The following is an 18,784-nucleotide window of genomic DNA, read 5'->3' as shown; positions in this document are numbered from 1 at the left end:
TTCCAGAACTGTCCCACCCGGTGCTTTCCTACCATCCTTTCAGATTCCAGTTCATGAGGCACCAGCCACGTCTCAGGTCCAGGACGTGATCCACTGGCTGGGCCAGGCCGCTTACCACACACTGAAGTCAGCTCATGGACCTCCCTGGCTCCCCTCCCCAAACTCAACCTGTCTTCAAAACTGTGTTTATGGGAGGGAATTCAACCGTGTTGTGTCAGGATGCAGGAAAGATGCTTCCTGCTGCTTCTTCAGCTGTGTCACCAGGAGGCAGTCACCCTGTGCGCTCCACCTGTCTTGGCCTGGGACTCGGCTCAGCTGCACCACGGGAGGCCATACAGCCTTGGCCTTGGCTTCTTCCCACCCCGGGCTGGGCTTGGGGGCCCCATTCTAGAACGGGAGTACAGACAGGTCCCGTCCCAGTCACCTAGACCAGCCAGGTCTTGTGTCTGCCAAGTGTATCTGCCAGCACAGAGGGTCACTCCTGATGGCCTGGACCACATGTGCTGCACTGGCCACATCGACCAGCCGTGGGACCCAGCTGGAGGAATGGCCTGTGGTCAGAAAGCAAGGCACTGTCTCCCAGCCCCTCGTGACTCCCTGCAGTACTGGTTATGGTGACCCCACCCAGAGGTCTGCCCAGATCTCTCCCGAAGGAAAGGATGGAGCAGGGGAGTGGAACTGAGAACCTGCAGGAGAATACGAGCATTAACTGGGACAGGACCCCGAGCGTGCGGAGGTGCGGGCGTGGCGGGCAATGGCAGAGGCTGCACTGATGCTCTCAGGTGGTCGTGGCTCCTGCTCTGGGGAAGAAACTGTCTTTGCGGAAGTCGAGAGGACAGAGCACGGTGTCAAGGTGAGAGATCCAGGTAAAGAGGGCTGGACATGCGATCCCACCCCGAAACAATACCGGCGTTCCAACCTGAGGGAAACTTTCACCAGGTACAGTTTGCTTGGAATTATTTTTACTTAAGAATGGAGGGCGGGAAACACGGGGACCCGGACGCCTTTTACCGAGCTCCCCTCTGTGTGAGCAGTGCCCGGGGTTCGTGGGGAATCAGCTTGGCTTGCAGAGGATTCCACTCCTTTTATTATTCATTTTGAGGCTTCAAAGTGACATAGAAATCACAGTAAACAATAAAACCATTTCAAAAGGCACAGGGGAGAGGTGAGCCAAGACCAAGGCCGGAGCCATCACGTGGCCTGCGCACCCCTGGCTAGTGGTCAGTGAGTGACTCCCCGCCATGGACCCCTTGGGGCAGGGTCTGGAGCGGCCCCCGCCCCCAGAGGGGAACGAAGCACACACAGCCCAAAGCACAAAGCAGCTGAAGGCCCCAGGCTCTTGAGGGCACAGTCCAGCATGTCTGTCAGGTCACCTGCTAATCAGCTCCGGGTCGGGGGTGACTACTGGTCTCTCTGCCCCTTGAAACAAAGTACAACAAAAAACACCGCAAAAACCCTCCCAACAGATGAGTCCCAAAGGTGCAAATTCAGGGGAGACGCTGCCTTGGAAGAAGTGAGAAGCGAGACCGTGCACCCCTCCCCACTGGATCTCGAACCCAAGTCCCGTGGTCACAGCTTTGGTCTATGGCGTGGGAGCCTTTGGGTGATTCATCACCTCGGCACCAACCAAACAGCAGTGGTCTGTTTTACTTTTTAAATATCACAACTACTCGATTGGGAGACCCAAGTACGCAGAGCAGAGCACCAGGGCAGAGGCGGCTGGACCCACAGGCCTGTCCAGCCTCTCAGGCTTGACTCAGCATTTGCTGTGAGACGGGGTGAAGGCAGAAGCATTTACTCAGGCTTTGTACTGACAGTCACAGAGAACATCAATAAGGAATTAAAGTTCGGGGTAACACCTGCCTTTCACGGCAGCTGGGGGGCCGGGGCTGCAGTCAGCACTCAGAGCCCCAACAAATCGACCTGAACCCCAGTGGCTCCCACAGCCACACAGGAGGTGGCAGGTCATGCTTCCTGGTCTCAGGGAGTGGCTATTTTTCTCCTCAAGGCTGCAGAAAGGGGGCTGAGTCACGGGAGAGTGAGCCTGGATGTGGCCGCAGCTGCACGGCCGCCACTCCACCCTGGGCCTGACTCCTGGGGCTTGGCACCCACCGTGGTCCAGGTTCACCAGCTGACCAGAGCACCCTGGCCTCAGTGGGGCTCAGGGTTCCTCAAGGGCCCCAGGCAGCTGTTTGATCTGGCGGCCTGGGACCACCCGCAGGGCGCCCCCAGCGGCCTGGTGCAGCTGGGTCTCCAGGGCGCTGCGGAGGTCGTTGACCTGCAGTGAGTTGAAGCTGATGATGACCCCGTCCTTTGGGGCCAGCCCGGCCTCTGCCAAAGGAGCTGCGTCCCGCCGTCTCCTCCGAAGGTCGGAGCCAGCCTGGACTTTCAAGTCCCGGTTGGGTTTGGCGTTGTCCAGCTTCTGATCTCCAGGTATGGCGGGTTTGGGCCCGAGCTCAGGGTCTGGCCTCTGCTCAGGCTCCTGGCCGGCGGTGTCCTCCCGGGAAGCAGGCGCGTGCTCCCTGCCGGGGGCCTCCTTCCTCACCTCCACGTGACCACCCTGCTGCCCACCCTGTCCTCCAGCAGGGTCGGCCCGGTGTTCCGGCTGATGTAACACACCCTGGGCCTGGGGGGCTGCTACCCCTGACCTGCCTCCAGGTGCCCGGTCTCGGCTCACTTGCTGGGACTTTACCTGAGGGGCCCCCATCGCTGCCCCCACCCCCGGCACATCTGCCTCCTGAGTGTCCGCACCAGCAGCTGCTGCCTCCTTCCCGGGTTTCTTCTTCTCGTGGGCGCCTCCACCAAAAACATCCTGACTCTGCCCGGGGACATCCCCAGCCCCACGCTGCTCTGGGCTCCCGGGCACCCTGGCAGGCTCCAGCACAGGGAGCCGCTCGTGCACGCCAGCGCCCTCAGCCTCAGGCACAGCGCCCTGCCGGCCTAGGCTTGGCTCAGCCGGAGCTGCCCAGGGCTCCGGGTCAGCACCGCCAGGAGGCACAGCTGGGGCTCTGCCCGCTGCCCCCTCAGGCTCCTCCACGGAGCGCTGGCTGTGCCCCTGGGGAGGAGCGGGAGGACGCCCAGGAGCGCCAGGCAGGACTTCCACAGGCTGCGGCGGGGGACGCTCCACCATCCCTGCGTCGTGGACCTCCTGCTCCTTACCTCTGGGTGCAGCCACCCCCAGCTCAGGCTGTACGTCCACTGCAAATGAAGTCAGGAATCAGGCACCCGTTTAGCCACAGAGATGAGCAGAAGCTACCGAAGCAGTGACTAAGTGAAGCCAGCTTGCCAGCAATCAAGGAATACAAACACTTGCTTAAATTCGCCCAGCAGGATTCTAGACCACAGAGCCACAGATCCAACGGGGAAGTGGGGGCGGGGGGAGGTGGTGGGGCAGGAGACTCTGGCTTTCCTGCATTAAGGTACAACCCTTGGGCTTCCCTGGTGGCTCAGTGGTAAAGAATCCATCTGCCAATGCAGGAGACATGGGTTTGATCCCTGATCTAGAAAGATCCCACGTGACGTGAAACAACTAAGCCCATCCACCACGAGAACTGAGCCTGTGCTCTTGAGCTCAGGAGCCACGACAACTAAGCCCACACGCCACAACTTCTGCCTCGAGCCCGTGCTCTGCAACAAGAGAAGCCAGCATGCCACAACGGGAGAGTAGCCCGGCTCTCTGTAGCTAGAGAAAAGCCCATGCAGCAGTGAAGGCCCAGCACAGCCGAAGACAAATACATACATACATAAATAAGCACAGTTCTTTTTAGAAAGTGACAACCCCACTTCCCTGAGCGGGCGCAGCAATCCCCCAGCCTGCCCAGCCCTCTCCCTCTCCCTGCCCCGGACTTGCCGTCCTCGCCTTCCTGGCCGTCCTGCCTCTGCTGGTGGATCTCCTTATGCTGCTCTTCGATCACCGCGAGCAGCTTCTCCTGCTGGTCCAAGAGGCGCTTCTGCTGCACCTGCTGTTCCTTGATCACTTGCAATAGTACGGCGTGGTCCAGCATCTCCGCCCGGCCAGCTTCTGGTGCAGAAAACACATGTGGTCAGAGCCTGGGGGCTACAGAGGCGCTTGGCTGGGCTGAGGGCAGTATGATGCATGCAGGGAGGCCAAGGTGGCCTGTGGGCCCCTCCCTTGGACACCTCCTGGGCATTCCCCTCTACCTGGCTGAGCCAGCACCCATGCGCCATAACCACAAATGACAGTGATCTGAGCTGGTGACCCAAACTATCAACTATTCTAAAAAAGAATATTAGTTTTTTAAGAACGTTTCCTCCAAGGTGAGAATTTTAAAGACAAACAGAACCATCTTCCCCTTCAGCAGTGACAAGGGCTGGGATCTCAGTGAGAAGGCTGCGCCAGCACCCCCGCCAGCCCCGCCTCTCCCAGGAAGCTGGTTGCAGCTGGCAGGGGAGAAGCACCAGGTGAGCTGGGAGCAGGCCAGCTGCAGCAGGTGTGTGTAGGAAGGGCCCCCACAGACTGTGGACTGAGAAGAGGCCCCCAGGCTGAACCCCTTGGGTGCGGAGAGCTCATAACACACTGCAAACATGTCAGCACTGGGTCAGCTCTGTAGAGCCAGCAGTCCAGGCTTAAGGAACTTTCATAACACGTGTCTTTAAACAGGAAGCTTTGAAAGATGACGTAACTGTACAGGTTGTCAGATGGAAAAAGATCGAATTCGAAGAAAAGAGAACATTTTGGGAGTGGCAAGAGCTAACACCTCAGCGAGGGCCCCACGTGCTGGGCACAGGCAGATGTGCTGGCCTGTCCTCCCCAACAGTGACCTGTGACCCCCCCAGAACAGGGAAGGGTTGGCCTTCTCCCAGGGTCTGCCATGGCTTCCCCCCAGAGGCCAGTGCCCATGAGGAACATGCTGAGGCTAAGCACACGGAGGATGGGTCGCTTGGCCAGCCCGGGTGATCCAGCCCCCTGCTCCCCACCAGACACACATCCAGACATCCTAAGGTAACCAAGATGCCTGCCTGAGAAAGCCTATGTTCTGTGGGTCATCTCGGGGCTCCCCACACCCCGTTTAGACAAGGGAATTGCACAGCACCATCCCAGAGTTCCAGACCAGCTCCCTCAACCATGACCATGCTGCCAACACCACCTGTCCCCAAGGTAGGGTTCCTAAAGAGCAGGCCCCCTGACTCACTGGCTCCTCGGAGGACTAGCCCTAGCCCAAGGCTGGGGTGGGGGGTGGGGTAAGTGTGCCATGTCCAGCCAGAAGCAACATGGGACAGATGGGAAGCAGAGTGGTGATAAACTGAGCCCCCAGCCAGAGCTCCGCGTGCAACTGCTCAGCCCACCAGGACCACAGGGATCAGACTCATGGATGGGATGAGAGCTGCACATATATTAACACACATGCAGAGCATATTAATACCAGGTCATGCACACGGCGGAAGTCATACGCAGGCCCCGCCCCATCTCTGGGAGTGCCCAGGTGCTTACAGGCTGCACCTGGCTGTCCTGTGGTGGCGCCCCACGGCAGAACCCCAGTGGGGCTAAGGGGCACCAAGGCACGTGGACTAGAAGCGAGTGGGTTTGGGAATCAGGGGGGACCCCACCTGAGGGGCTGCGGCTGAGCCCAGTTGGCGGACAGACCATGTGTGGATCCTGGGCTCTGACCCCATGCAAGGCGCTACCGGACTCAGTGCCCACACTGTCTGCTGTCTCGCCTTTAAACCCCCACAGAAACCTTCACTGTGATGCTCCTCCCGACTCCTACCTGCCACCATCTTTCTGATTTCAGCTGTGCATCCCATTGAGAGGCGTTTGCAGAAAGGCAGAATAGGAAACCATGAAAGTTCTTTTCAGAAAAGAAAAAGTCAAAGAATCAAACAGGATTAGATAACAGATTGTAAGGACCAGGACCAGTGAACAGACTGAAACCAAAGACAGTGACGTGCGGAACTCCACGGCATCCGAGCTGCAGGAAACGCCAGGACCCTCAGCTCTGCCTTCCTGGCCTCTGCATGCAGAGGCTCGGCTGGCTTCCCAGGCCTAGTGCTCTGGGCCAGCTCTCCCGAGGCTGCAGGACCTTCTGGGAAGCAGCTCGTGGGGCAGCAAGGCACGAGCATCCCATGAACCCACCTGAGTGCTGTACCATGATCCCCACGTACAGACCCAGACTCTCAGAGCACACAGTGAAACACCCGGGGGCCGCTCTGTGGACACTGCTAGCTAACAGAGTGACCCCACAGGGGCTCAGGGTGGGGGCCTAAGAAACCAGGAAGAGTGATCATTTGCTGGGAGACCTGCCACCGCCTCCTTTACTGCAGGGCAGTGCCTGACCAGGTGGGGCTGTGAGGAGGGGCATCAAAAGCAGAGAGTGGGGAGCATCCCAAAATGGGCATGAAGGTCTGGAGGAGGATGCAGAGCAAGTTTCGTTCATTGGAGAGAAAAGATAAAGCTTTCGCTCTGGGACAGGTGCTAGGTCTTCACCGCAGGTGGGTACAAAGCCCCACCCGGCCCCAGCTAAGACGGGGCGGGAGCTGCTGCCTCGGCAGCAGCGGGGGAGTGCTAAGACAGCAGTGAGTCACCGGCCCTCCCACGCTCGCTAACGCCCCCCACGCCTGGCCAGCTTGTTGGAAATATTAACGTGTCTATTTTGAAATGAGATACAAACGGGAACGGAAAGTCACATGACAGTGACAGGTTTGTTTTTTTTTTTTTTAAAGGGGGTTTAAAGAAGATAAAATCATTCCTAGGGAAGTGAAAAGGGAGGAGAGAAGGCTGTTAGTTGGCAGGGGAGCTATTTAAGATCTTTCCTCAGCAGGAAACTGGCAAGACAATGGGCCCCTGTGTCTCCTTCTGGGCCACACTGCGCTTCCTTCTGGAAGCGGCAGTATCTCCAGGCCTTGGGAGGATGCAGGGAGAAAGCAAAGGCCTTACCCTCCAGCTTGCTGCCAGCGTGCTCCCCACCCTGTCCCTCCTCGGTCCTCTGCTCTCGAGGCTCTGCCTGCGGTGCTGCCCCCGGGCCTGGCTTCTCCTCTGGGAGGGGAGCCTTCCCACCTGCACACACGGCAAAGACTCAGGAGGCTTGCAGGAAAACTCAGAAGAAGGTAGAGGGGGACAAGAGGAGGAGGCCAATATTTCCTAAAATCACCCTTCACGTTGGCCCTCCCTCCCCGGTAGTGTATATTCAACCTGATGAGTACCAGGGAGGTAATTAAAAAAAATATTTCACATCTCACAGCCTGGTGGCGGGGAGCCAGTATCAACTACCTTCATCAATTAGCATGCGGGGACCGTCGTCAGTAGCTCTGAGATGGCACTTAACAAGGAGCTACCCGTCAGGCCCGGTGCGCGCCCAGACATGCAGAGCAGCTCAGCACCTGATGCTTACGGGCCTGGCAAACAAGTGTCTGACAAACGTCAGAGGAGCTGCCAAGCCCCGACAGCTGCATCAGGGCTGCTGCATACACAAGCTCCTCTCGCGAGAAAAGAAAGGCAGTGGGACCGAAGGGAGGGGGTCAGTGTCTCCCGCCCCGTCCCCAGCCTCTCCCGGGCCCTGCAAGGATGGAGCCTACACCCACCAGCCTCTTTCTTCTCCTCCGGCTTGCCCACGGCCCCCACAGCATGGCCAGGCAGCAAGGCACCCTCTGCCCTGGCCCCTGCGCCTGCCACCGGGACGTCCTGCCCCTCGGGGAGCACTGCCTGGGGCCCTGGATGCACGCCCCTGTCGCCCAGCCCCAGGTCCTCCTTCACAGGCTCAATGGCTGGCTGACCATTTTCTTCTGGAACCTTCTGGGAATCTTTGGGAAGACCGCCCGCTGCCTCCAAAGCCTGGTCCTGTCTGGGTCTCTCTCGTCCTGAATCCAGCAGGGGTGGTACCATTTGACCTTTGCCCCCCAGGGCCCTTTCATCCACGTGTTTGGAGGGACGCTCCTTCTCCAGTCCTTCTTGGTCTTGACCTTCATCTACTACCACCTCGTCGTGAGGCACAGGAGGTTCATGACGGTGGGCCTCGCCCAGAGGTACTGCAACTCCTGGAAGGAGACGGAAGATGTTGGGGAGCGGGTGGGGTGGGGCAGGTGACTCAGCCTTCCCTCCCAGGGCGGCTTTCCCTCTTCAGGTCTGTGAACCGAGCTCTCATCCCAACCAACCACATGACTGATGTCCAGCTGAGGTCCAGCCCCCATGGACACCGCCCCCCACCCCCCCACCCAGGCTGTCACAGCACCTTGACCGGGGCGATGCAGCTGTGCCTCCTCCTGCTTCTCCTTGGCGTCTTCCCTCGGGGGCACATTCACGGGGCCCTTAATCCGGGCCTGCTCCATCTCATCTTTCTCATTTGGCAGCTTCGGCTTCTCTCGGCCGTCCTCAGCGACGTCCACCATTGGATTCTGGCCTGTAAGCACGGCACAGATAATTGAGCGGTGTTTCCACATGGCTACACCGCCAATCAGCACGGCAACTGGGCGGTTTTCCCTGGATTGTAATCACATTTCCCAGTCGAATGGCAGAGCCTAAGCAGTTATTTTTTTTTCTGTTCAATCATTAGCAGCTAAGTAGCACAGAAAACTGTCATTTTTCATGTGTATTCATAACAAAAATATGTCAAAATGCAATTTACACCTAACTGGGTGCAGAAGAGCGATACCCTGCATAAAGCTGGCCGTCACCACCAGGTGGCAGCATGAACCCACCATTTGAGGCCTGGGGACAGTAAGTGTCCAACATCATCCCTCCTGGGGACACCCTCCCTAAGCCCAACCAACCCCTTGCTGCAGGCCAAGGGGGAAGGGGAGGAGAGAAATGCTTAAGGAAAATGCCTATGGGAGGTTGATTTGCAATTCTGTCAACTTCTCGCTGCAGAGGTAAAAATTCCTATCAAAAAGAAGGTGAGAAAGAGGCACAGCCCACAAAGCTGGTCTCCCACAGCCTGTGTCCCATGGGCCTCCTCAGCCTCCCAGAAGCCCAACAGCTCAGTCATGGCGGGCCCTCGGGGAGAGGGCCACGAGGGTGGCCAAAATGGAGCCCCTTAGGAAACTCTCCATTAACAAAACCGTTTTCTACCTGTTAGGCAAAAGTGACAGAAACTAAAACACTACCTAGGGGGGACAAAAAAGGTTTAAAAAGAGTCATTTCATCCCAGAGGCCCAAAGCAACCGCTTTCCGCCTTCAGGGCACAAGCTGCCTGTAAGAGGGGAGGCGGAACCCCCCACAGTGGTGGGACCCCCAAAGGGGCTCCGGGGGGACTCACGACAGTCCTGTTCAGGTGGGCTTGCTCCCTCCCCCAGAGGAGAAGGCACCTGGGCTGACCTGCCATGCTTGCCAGGGGGCACCTGCAGCAGCTGAGGTTTAGTGCCCAAAACAAAGTAGAGGGGGGATGGCGCTGGGCAGGAGCTAGACGCAAGACTCCACAGTTCAGTGAAGTGACTGATTCGAGTAAATGTGTGGTGTCTGCTCCACACCACAGGTAACACCCCTGTCCCCAGCCTCCAGAAGCCCCCGGGGGTCAAAATCAAGAGGTGTTGTCCAGTGGAAGACCAAGTTAAGACAGAGGGCCAGGAAGGGAAGGAAAACCACAACAAAATAAAGAATATCTCCATCATGTTGTAGGACCAAGTCAAAATCTATCCATCATTAAGCAAAGGAATGACCGGGGGACTCGGGTGAGCACGGGGCATGGGTACACAACGTGGCCACCCCGCCCACAGCGGCTGGGCCTCGGGCACTTCGCAACTGTCCTTGGCAATGGACACAATGCTTCCTAAAACAAACCAGAGCTCCTCGTGGGGACAGTTTGCCAGCAATGCCTCTGGGCCACAGTAAAACTAACACCAAATTTCCAAATTAGCAACTGAAGAACAGCCCGCACTCACCTACGGTGGTCACCCCAGGGAAGGATGAAGGCCAGGCAGGGGCTCGGCCAGTTTCTCCTTCCAGAGGCAGCAGTGAATCAGAGGGAGTGGCCAGCAGAGGGCGCCCCAGCCTGGAAGGGCCTCCACTCCCCAAAGTGGGCACCATGCAGGTAAACTCCATGTCTGCCTCAGTTCTGCTGGGTGGGGGAGCTTTCTGACCTGCCTGGCCCCATCCACACTCAGACCCTCCTGATGGCGCTTTTACCAGGAGCTCCTGGGAAGACTGTTGGCCAACAGTCACTCGTCTAGTGTGGACACCAAGTGGTTCTGTGACTGGCTCAGGGAGACAGAGGACCCAAGTTCAGTTCAGCATATCAGTCGTGTGTGACTCTCTGCAAACCCATGAACTGCGGCACACTAGGCCTCCCTGTCCATCACCAACTCCTGGAGTTTACTCAGACTCATGACTATCACGTCAGTGACGCCATCCAACCATCTCATTCTCTGCCGTCCCCTTCTCCTCCTGCCTTCAATCTTTCCCAGCATCAGGATCTTTTCCAATGAGTCGGTTCTTTACTTCAGGTGGCCAAAGTATTGGAGTTTCAGCTTTAGCATCAGTCCTTCAAATGAATATTCAGGACTGATTTCCTTTAGAATGGACTGGTTGGATCTCTTTGCAGTCCAAGGGACTCTCAAGAGTCTTCTCCAACACCAGAGTTTAAAAGCATCAATTCTTTGGCACTCAGACAACCACAGCTCTGAAACCTGGGGACATGCAGCTGTTTTTGGGTGCGACATACAGAACAGGCTTGTCCACGGCAACGAGAATCTGCCTTCAAGGCTACTTCCACCTCGGAAGACAGGGTCAGGGCCAGGGGCTCCTCTTCCTTGACTCTCCCCTGCAGGACCCCATTCTGAGTCTGGAGGCATCTCTCTGTATCCTGTGATCAGTGAAGATGGAAGCAGTCTTCTGACTGCCAAGCACAAAAGTAAAGTGTCTCTTAAAATCACACTTAAGTTCCACAAATGGAATCCCTGTTGATTGGAAGTAAACCCCAAATTCAGGAGATGCAAGGGACCCCAGGGCCATGCAGAGAACAGGAGCAGCCACCAACAGTCCTTTAAAAAGGCCAGGTGCTGCTTCTGAGTACTTTTCCTGACAACCTTCAAAGTACCTGCCTCACTGCTGCCATGAGAAGGTCTACTTGGGAACCCCTGCTCTTCTTGACTTAGGCAGCAAGGGAAACCCTGTTTAGCACACTCTATTGGATGTGCAGGAATCCCAATGGGTCCCTGGACCCAAAGCCCCTACTGGGTGGCTGGGTGGCCCTGTCTGGCTCCCTTGTCACACTCTGCTGCAGATGGGTACGTCTGCCCACGGGCAGCAGGTGGAGGGGGCATGGGCCGGTCCCTTGGGGCTGAACACGGGAGGCAGCGCCCCTCCTCCCCTGAGGAGTCCTTCCAGATTCGGCTGCGACTGGCATGGTTATCTTAGCACTGGTGAGACGAGCTCACAGCCGCGTCTGACACAGGCAGAAAAACTGAGAAGTCACGTGGCACAGGGGTGTTAGCTGCTCCTTCTCGGCGGGGCACAGGGAGAGCTGCAGTGGGGACCGAGGAGGAAGGCAGGCCTGCAGCCAGGCCTTCCCACGGGCACACTGGCATCGGTCGCAGGTGGTCAGACGCTTTTCTGCCTGCGTGTACCAGCGCCTGGCACAGCAGCACAAGGGATGCATCCTCAGAAGAGAAACTTAGGAATGAGATGGGGGAGGGCAAGCTCCCACTCAGGCCTGTGACCACCCTCTGCCAGCTGTGTCCCCACACCAACATGCTGCTGCCCACAGGCCCCAGCCCGGCCCTTCCCATTCTTTCCCACCCAGTAGAAGCAGGGCCGGGCCCCCGCTGGGGGACCAGGTGTGTGGCCAAGGTGGCTCCTGACACCAAGAGAAGCCGTGGGCTGGGAGGGAGAGGAAGAAATGGGATGAGGCCACACTCAGAGGAGGAGCTGAAGAGCATGAGAAACTCCAAACGCACTCGCCAGACTTCCGAGGGGGCCGTCAGCCTCACAGTGAGCAGCCTCCTCGCCTTCCTGAAGGCCTGCGCACCTCTTCCGCCCACACAGGAGTGTCACAGGCCCTGCTCCTGCTGGGAGCACCAGGCTGGGGGTGGCCAGGTCCATGTGTCCCCAGGAGAGCAGGACTCCCCCAGTCCGAAGCCCAGCTCGGGCTCTGGGAAAAGCTGGTACTGTTTCGGCCTCTTCAACATCAAAGAGACCAATAAACCTGCCTCACACGCTGATGGGCGGACGGCTGCGGGGCACGCGGCCCAGGCCCCCCGGGCCCAGCTCTGCTTCAACGAGGCAACCCATCAATGACGGGGAGGCCGGGGGCGAGAAACACAGAGACTTGAGTTAAACAAACGGCATGTGGTTCCGAGAGGGGCCGTGTGTTTGTTACAGACTTGTGGAAGAAATGAAAACCAGATGTGGCCGCGGCAGCTCCAGGTGAGCCCGGGGCCCGCCTCCACGACAGGATGCAGCTGCTCGTGCCGGCAGTGGGCTGGAGGCCGCCCAGCACCATGGGGACAGGCAGCCCGGTGCCGGCTACGTCAACTGATGCCAAGAATCCCACTACCAAGCAGGCCAGTAGCCAGCTGAGACGCGAAAACAGTGTCCAAGTCACATTTTGCGGGGGGCGTCTCCAAAGCACCCGGGGCCAGGATCCCCGGGGGTGAGGGACCCAGTGGGGCTGCTAACAGGGGCGGAGGGGTGCCATCTCCCTCCCTCCTCCAGGAGGCTTCTTTCTGTCCAAGTTACTGAATCTGTGCAACCACTGTGGCGACGCCCAAGCTGTTTCTGACCACTCCAATTAATATCTCTGCTGAGCGCCATTATCCCCAGGGGTCCTTTCTGCTGGGGACTCCCAAAGGGGGAGTCTTCTCGCTGGCCCTCACCATCCGAGGCAGGCAGAGGAGAACATGACCCATTCCTCTGGGCTCAGGGCTCCCCCAAAAGAGCCCCAGGAGAGACTGTTCTCCTGCAGGAAGTTGGTGTGGGGTGCTGTAACTGCAGGGGTTCTCTGAACACAGACAGGTAAGTCTGGAACAGACATGGCTACCCATGAGAGGCCCGAGCCTCCGACCACAGGTGGCCCAGCCCCAAAAGCACCTCCCTGGACACACCTGCTTCCCTGGACAGTCCTCGGGACCTTTCCTTCTGTCACTCACAGTAGGCAGGGAGACCAGTACTCCCACCTGGGCTTATTAGTCATCACTACCCACAGGGACCTGGAATCCACCAGCAGCCAGCACTGCTGCCCCCACAGGGAAGGCCAGGCAGGCAGCAGTGAACAAAGCTGAGGGGTATCACTGACTCGGTCCAAGCAAATCTGGCTTAAAATTTACATCCTTACAACCAGCAAACGTTGAATGACACCCACAAGTTTACTTACCTGTTGGTGCTCTGCATGGGGGTGGGGGGAGGAGTTGAGATCTCTGCCCTGCTGTCTTCACCATGTCCCCTGCACACAGGTGGCACACACACCAGCCCCCAGGAGCCCCCGCTGCCCCCTCCATCACCCGGATAGGACTGAGGCAGCTGGGCAGGTGAGACAGCCTGGAAAGTGATGACTGCATCTCCATGACCCACGGTGACGCAGAGAAGGCTGCGGGCCTGTGTGCATACCTGGGAGCCACGTACCTGGGAGCTGGGCTGCCTCTACCTTCACTGCGCCCTCCACCTCTCCAAGCCTGCCGCCCGGGGCTTCCTTTGCCAAGTCCACGGGGGTCTCCTGGCTCACGGACAGGGTGGTGTGTGTGCTGATCACCAGGATGCCCAGGCCGACCCAAAGCACCACCTGGATGAGAAAATGCCCCGAGAGTTAAAGGGGCCACGCAGTCCCGGTGACCCACCCTTCCTGTGGGTGGGGTACAGCCCCCAGAGGCCACAACCACACTGACGGCTGTGACAGGATCGTGGGCCACACCCGCAGGAGCCGCAAGGGCGATGGGGCTGGGGCGGGGTGTGAGGGAGCCTGAGGGCAGCAGGGGCCGTGAGTGTGACACGGAGGGGCCTGCTGGCTAGAGAGACTCGGGCCCACTGGCCAGGCAGCCCAGAGAGCCTGGCGGCCACATCTGCCCACACCTACTGATGCAGAGGTTGGGTCCCTTGATGGTTCTCACCAGAAGAGCAAGAATCTCGGGGCCTCGACCCAACTTAAAGTGGGCTCCTGCTTGTCCCACACCCACAGCCAAGGAGGGCTCAGGCCACTGGGTGCCCAGCTACCAATGACTAGTCCCAACATCACCCAGCGGGTGAGACACACCTGCAGCTGCAGGGCACAGGCAGGACGGCTGTGAGGAGGTGGCTCCTCGCCCCTTCTGGCTGTCAGTGCCCATCGGTGCTACCCGGCAAGCTGAGCTGGATGCGCTGCCACTCACCGAGAGGCCTTGTCCCCACCCCGTCCCTCCTGCGATGGCCCCGAGGCTGATTGGAAGTGCTGCCCTCAGCGACTCAGGACAGGAACCCCTCGTGCTGTGACGCCGTCTGCCCTGGAGCCCCGGCACACATGGGGCCCACCGATGCTCTCCGTGTGACTTCTGCTGTCACAGCAGTGGGCGCAGCTCGTTCTGCTCTTCCTAGCCTGGCCCACCTGGCTCTTCCCAGGGAGCAGTAACTCCTGGGTCCTCAGAGAAGATCCACGAGGCAGCCTGCCTGAAGAGCCTGGGGACCCCGCCACCCACCTCCACACACTCTCAGAGCCAGAACGCAAACCTTTCCTGAAAGGCACGTTGACTCTTTAAAAAAAATATCAGTTCAAAAGAACCGGTGAGACTTTCCCAGGCTCAACACAACTGCAGAAGAAAAATTTTTGACAGGAAGAAAGGCCCTGTGCTCCTGAAGGTGGATGCCAACCGATGTGGAGAACCTCAGAGAGAAAGTCTGTTTTCTCCACTGTCACTCTGGAAACACTGAGCTGGATTGGGGCTCACAGAGGCAAAATGCTGGCCATGCTCCAGGGTCCGCAATGCTTCAGAGAGGCCCAGTCAGTGCCATGGACTCAAAGGGCCCCTCTGGTACTGACTACCAGCTGGCCTCAGTCAGGTGCGCATGGGGATGTTGTTGGGTTTGAGCCCCTCATGTCTGAGCAGCATCGAAACACTGAGCACAGCTTGGGGTCAAGAGCTCCCGACTCCTGTCCCCCACTTCAAATAACTTTCTTAAAAACGTGTGGATACCAGCTTCAGCTGTGAGTTCAAAGAGCAGCACATTACACCCGCTCACCACAAAGGGAAGGTTCAAGAAGCAACAGCAGACACCACCACAGTAGTTTTTAAAAATAAAAAAGAAACTTTAAATCCCTTGCATCTTGTATTTCTCTAGCTGACGACTGAGAAAACAGCAAAAAGAACTTCATGTCCAGCCTTGGACCCTGTGGCACCGACAGGACGAGGGCACGACCAAGTGAGCGCCCTACTGAAGCACTCTAACAGCCGAAGCGGCTCTGCCTGCGAGGCTGGCCAGAGTGGAGGGGAGCTCCCACGGCCCCCACGACAGAGCCAGGTGAGCCTGGGCTTCACCGACAGAAGCCCGTCCCCTCCAGGCCGATTTGGGTGGCCCCTAAAATGGTTTTGACACAGAGATGAAGACAGCTGGTTGGTCGTTTCTGTGTTGGGTTATTTTTACGGGGACATCACTGAACATTCCACAGGAGACCAACAAGCCAAAGGCAACATTTCATCCATGGCTTTGAATGATTTATTTCAACCCTCGGCTTTCTGGCCTTAAAGAAACAAATCGCACACAAAATAAAAAACATTAACTCCATCAACGCTGGGAGACAGCAAGCTTAAAAAGGCCAAGAAAGTGTCAACTTAAGTTCAACTTACAAAGAAGAGCCTGCACGGAGCCAGGAAGCGCTGCATGGCGCCATGCACACACCTGTCTCTGCCTCCGGCCCAGACATCGCATGACCCCACCCGCAAAGTGTGTTTCCCATCTCCACCGTGTCCATGAAGACACCCACTTGTGCTCCCCTACCCAGCAGCCGTCTCCACCCCACCCTTTGCTGGGAACCCCCTCGTCCCCTGACACACCTGGCGCTTGAGCTGCCCAGGGTTCTGTGGGGTACCCGCCAGCCGACCACTGTCTTAAGCGTGAGCAGCCCGCTGGCCCCACCAGAGCAGCTGTAACAGATCCCAGCTCTCCACTCTAACCCTTTCTTTTAAAGAAATGCCACAGGTCCATGAAAACCCCCAGGCAGGGGAGCCAAAGCAAACCCCAGCTTGAAGAGAGCAGCGGATTAATGTCAGGCCGGCATCAGTGAGGACGTGGGAGGGCCATGCCTGACACTGAGGGACTCTAGATCCACGGGCAGTGCCACTGCAGTGACCAGATCGTAGTGTGCAAGCAGGCACGTGTTGGGAGGTGACAGTCAGTCCGCACCAGGGCAGAAACACGGCCCCCACGGCAGATGCTCTCGGGTTGCCGCTCTGCCATGAAGTATGGGAGGTTGAGGGCCACACGTGTGTGAACAGGGATGACCACCCATCCCCCAAAAGTTCTGCAAGAAAGAGACGCTGCTCCCAGAAGAAGGGTCCACAGCCAAGGTCTGCACCACACCAACCAGCCATGATGGAAGAACACAGCGGAAGCCAGCAGGGGTACCGGGCTGCCACGGCCTCAGGATAGGGACAGGAGGGGCTCGTGCCTGCAAAACCCATCTTTCAGGTACAACTTCTGCAAGTCCAAAAGCTGCTTCAAAATGGGACAAGATTGGTAAGTGAACCTGGTACACTAGACATCTGATCAAGCAGCCCTGACTTCTGTTCTTCTTAACCAGTTACAGAGCCACCAGGAGGAGAAATGCAAACACATCTCAGCCCCGGTATTTATGACAAAACCACGGACTTGGCCTGGGGACCACGTGTGACACCCCAGGGCCCCCAGTCTGCTGGGATTCCCAACCCAGAACCAGAGAGAGGCACTGGCCCAGAGTGAAGGTGTCCCCTTTCACTGCTCACACCTGAGACTGAAGACGTACATGTTCAAACACAGCTCATACCTCGGGGCAGGGGCTCCAGAGTCTGCCGCGTGCACCCCAGTTCAGGTCTTCAGTGCAGTGTGATCAGGGCACGGCAGGCACCCCAGACCTGAGGCGGAGGTGTCACAGTCTGGGTGAGGTCCCAGTGGGCATTTACATCCCTGTTTCAGGAGCACAGTGGCGCTTTCGGACCCTCCCGTGGAGGCTGGTGCAGCTCCAGCTCAGGGCTCCACTGCCTCCCACCAGCCACCAGTTCCAGGTGGCCCTGCTCCCTCTGCTGGCTTCCGGCCACAGTGTCAATTCCAGGTGGCAAACCCACCCCTCTAACTCAGCCCCACTGAAGAGCTTCTCCAAGTTCTTGAATTTTCAATGTAAAGGATGAACTGGTGATGACAGATAAGGTTTCTTTTCAACTAACTAAGGGCCAGCAGTGTTTCTACTGTCACTTCTTATTCTTCTAAGGATGTTTCTCAGAACACTCTTTGGTGCCTTTCTCCAGCACAGCTGTGATGGGCCCATAACCTGCGGGCCCACCTTCCCTGCCTCTTCCGGAGGGCCAGGGCCAGGGACAAGCACCTCAGTGCCGGCAGCACTCAGGCAGTAGGGCAGGTGGACTCAGGCTGACACCAGGTCTGTGCCATCCAGGAAAGCAGCAACCAGGCTCCCGGGACAGCAGGGACGCACTCAAAGCGGTGCCCTCCAGGCCCTAGGTCTGCACACCAGACTCCCGTCACATTTCTGAGTGTGCCCCTTGCAAAGCTCATTTTTCTCAAAACATGAAAACTCCACATTCAGAAGTAAAACAGCAACACATACAAATGGTATGCCACAATCAGATGGTCCACCCCAGGACTGATCCACAATGCACCTCACTAGAACATGAAGTCCAGTGGGGAAACCTACCATCTTCTCTGCACGTGGTCAGAAAGCAGTTAATATGATTCAATGTGCTTTCCAGTTTTAACAATCCATATTAAAACAGGCACGGATATATGCTGCTTTAACGTGATTCTAAGTGTGTTCACATCTACAGAAACATGGGGGCATTTGAATGCGCATGTTCATTTCTGTACATGGAGCCAAAGCCAGCATTACATGTGCCGAGTCAACACTACAAGCTGTCCCAGCTCAGCTGGGAAGACAACGAGCTGGCCCCTCACCCCCCAGCGCCACGGAGAGAGGCACAAGATGACACAGACAAGAAACAACCAGAAAGGGGGAGGTGAAATTACCAAGAGAGGCCATCGCGTCAGTGGGTAAAAAGTCGATAAATGAGAATCTACAGCCTCCCTAGGTACAAACAGTCAGAAAAGCCAAAGGAAAGGGAGGTCCCAGTACCCCCAGCACACAGAGCAGACAGAAGCTGGTCCAGCAGATGGAGACGGGGAAGGTGGGCTGAGAGCAGCCGTGACAACTGAACACCACACCCCATTATCACACTGGGAGGCTCACAAATACACTCCGCAGATTAGCCGGAGTATCAAGGGAATGATTCTTCCTAAATTTATCCACAGCTTCAATGAATTCCAAGTAGACCAAAACCAAAAAGGGGGATTTATTTTTGTTAAGAGTCAGAACAGCTGATTGGAACATTCACATAGAAAGTAAACAGGGAGTTCCCTGGTGGCCTAGTGGTTAGGATTCTGGGTTTTCACTGCTATGACCTGAGTTCAATTTCTGGGTAGGGAACTGAGATCCTGTAAGCCATGTGGCGCAGCCAAAAAAAAAAAAAGAAAGTCATCAAGAACAACCAGAAACATCATTAATGAAACAAGAGAGATTAGAATTAAAACACTTTCAGAGCCACACAACAAGGCAAGGGAGTACCATCACAAGGCTGGGTAATTACAACATACGTACGGATGGCCACATCACTGGACAGAACAGGCAGGAAATTAAAATACAAGTCCCAAACAAGCCCAAATACATACAGG

At 57.2% G+C, this 18,784-nt stretch overlaps 1 protein-coding gene across 9 annotated transcripts in view; it reads right to left on the bottom strand.

Moving 5' to 3' along the window:
• Positions 1 to 1,069: 1,069 nt before the first annotated feature.
• The window catches only part of SLC38A10 (solute carrier family 38 member 10), a 40,264-nt gene continuing 22,549 nt past the window's right edge, over positions 1,070 to 18,784 (bottom strand). Inside the window, exons 11-17 of one of the 9 annotated variants that reach the window (XM_088829256.1) lie at positions 13,508 to 13,664; positions 8,187 to 8,354; positions 7,540 to 7,992; positions 6,896 to 7,015; positions 5,730 to 5,810; positions 3,851 to 4,021; positions 1,070 to 3,198 (exon numbers count right to left, since the gene is read on the bottom strand). In XM_088829256.1, the coding sequence (XP_088685382.1) occupies positions 2,162 to 3,198; positions 3,851 to 4,021; positions 5,730 to 5,810; positions 6,896 to 7,015; positions 7,540 to 7,992; positions 8,187 to 8,354; positions 13,508 to 13,664 (2,187 nt within the window). In that variant the 3' untranslated portion in view covers positions 1,070 to 2,161. Of the gene's footprint in view, positions 3,199 to 3,850; positions 4,022 to 5,729; positions 5,811 to 6,895; positions 7,016 to 7,539; positions 7,993 to 8,186; positions 8,355 to 13,492; positions 13,665 to 18,784 lie in introns of all 9 variants that reach the window. The other 8 variants (XM_055408359.2, XM_055408360.2, XM_088829253.1 and 5 more) reach the window with 8 other exon arrangements.

The sequence above is a fragment of the Moschus berezovskii genome, chromosome 20, assembly GCF_049115385.1.
Source record: "Moschus berezovskii isolate FMDL1 chromosome 20, NW_MosBer_1.0, whole genome shotgun sequence".
Taxonomy (NCBI): Eukaryota; Metazoa; Chordata; class Mammalia; order Artiodactyla; family Moschidae; genus Moschus; species Moschus berezovskii.
The sequence above is the reverse complement of the archived record's forward strand: the minus strand, read 5'-3'. Positions and strand labels throughout refer to the sequence as shown.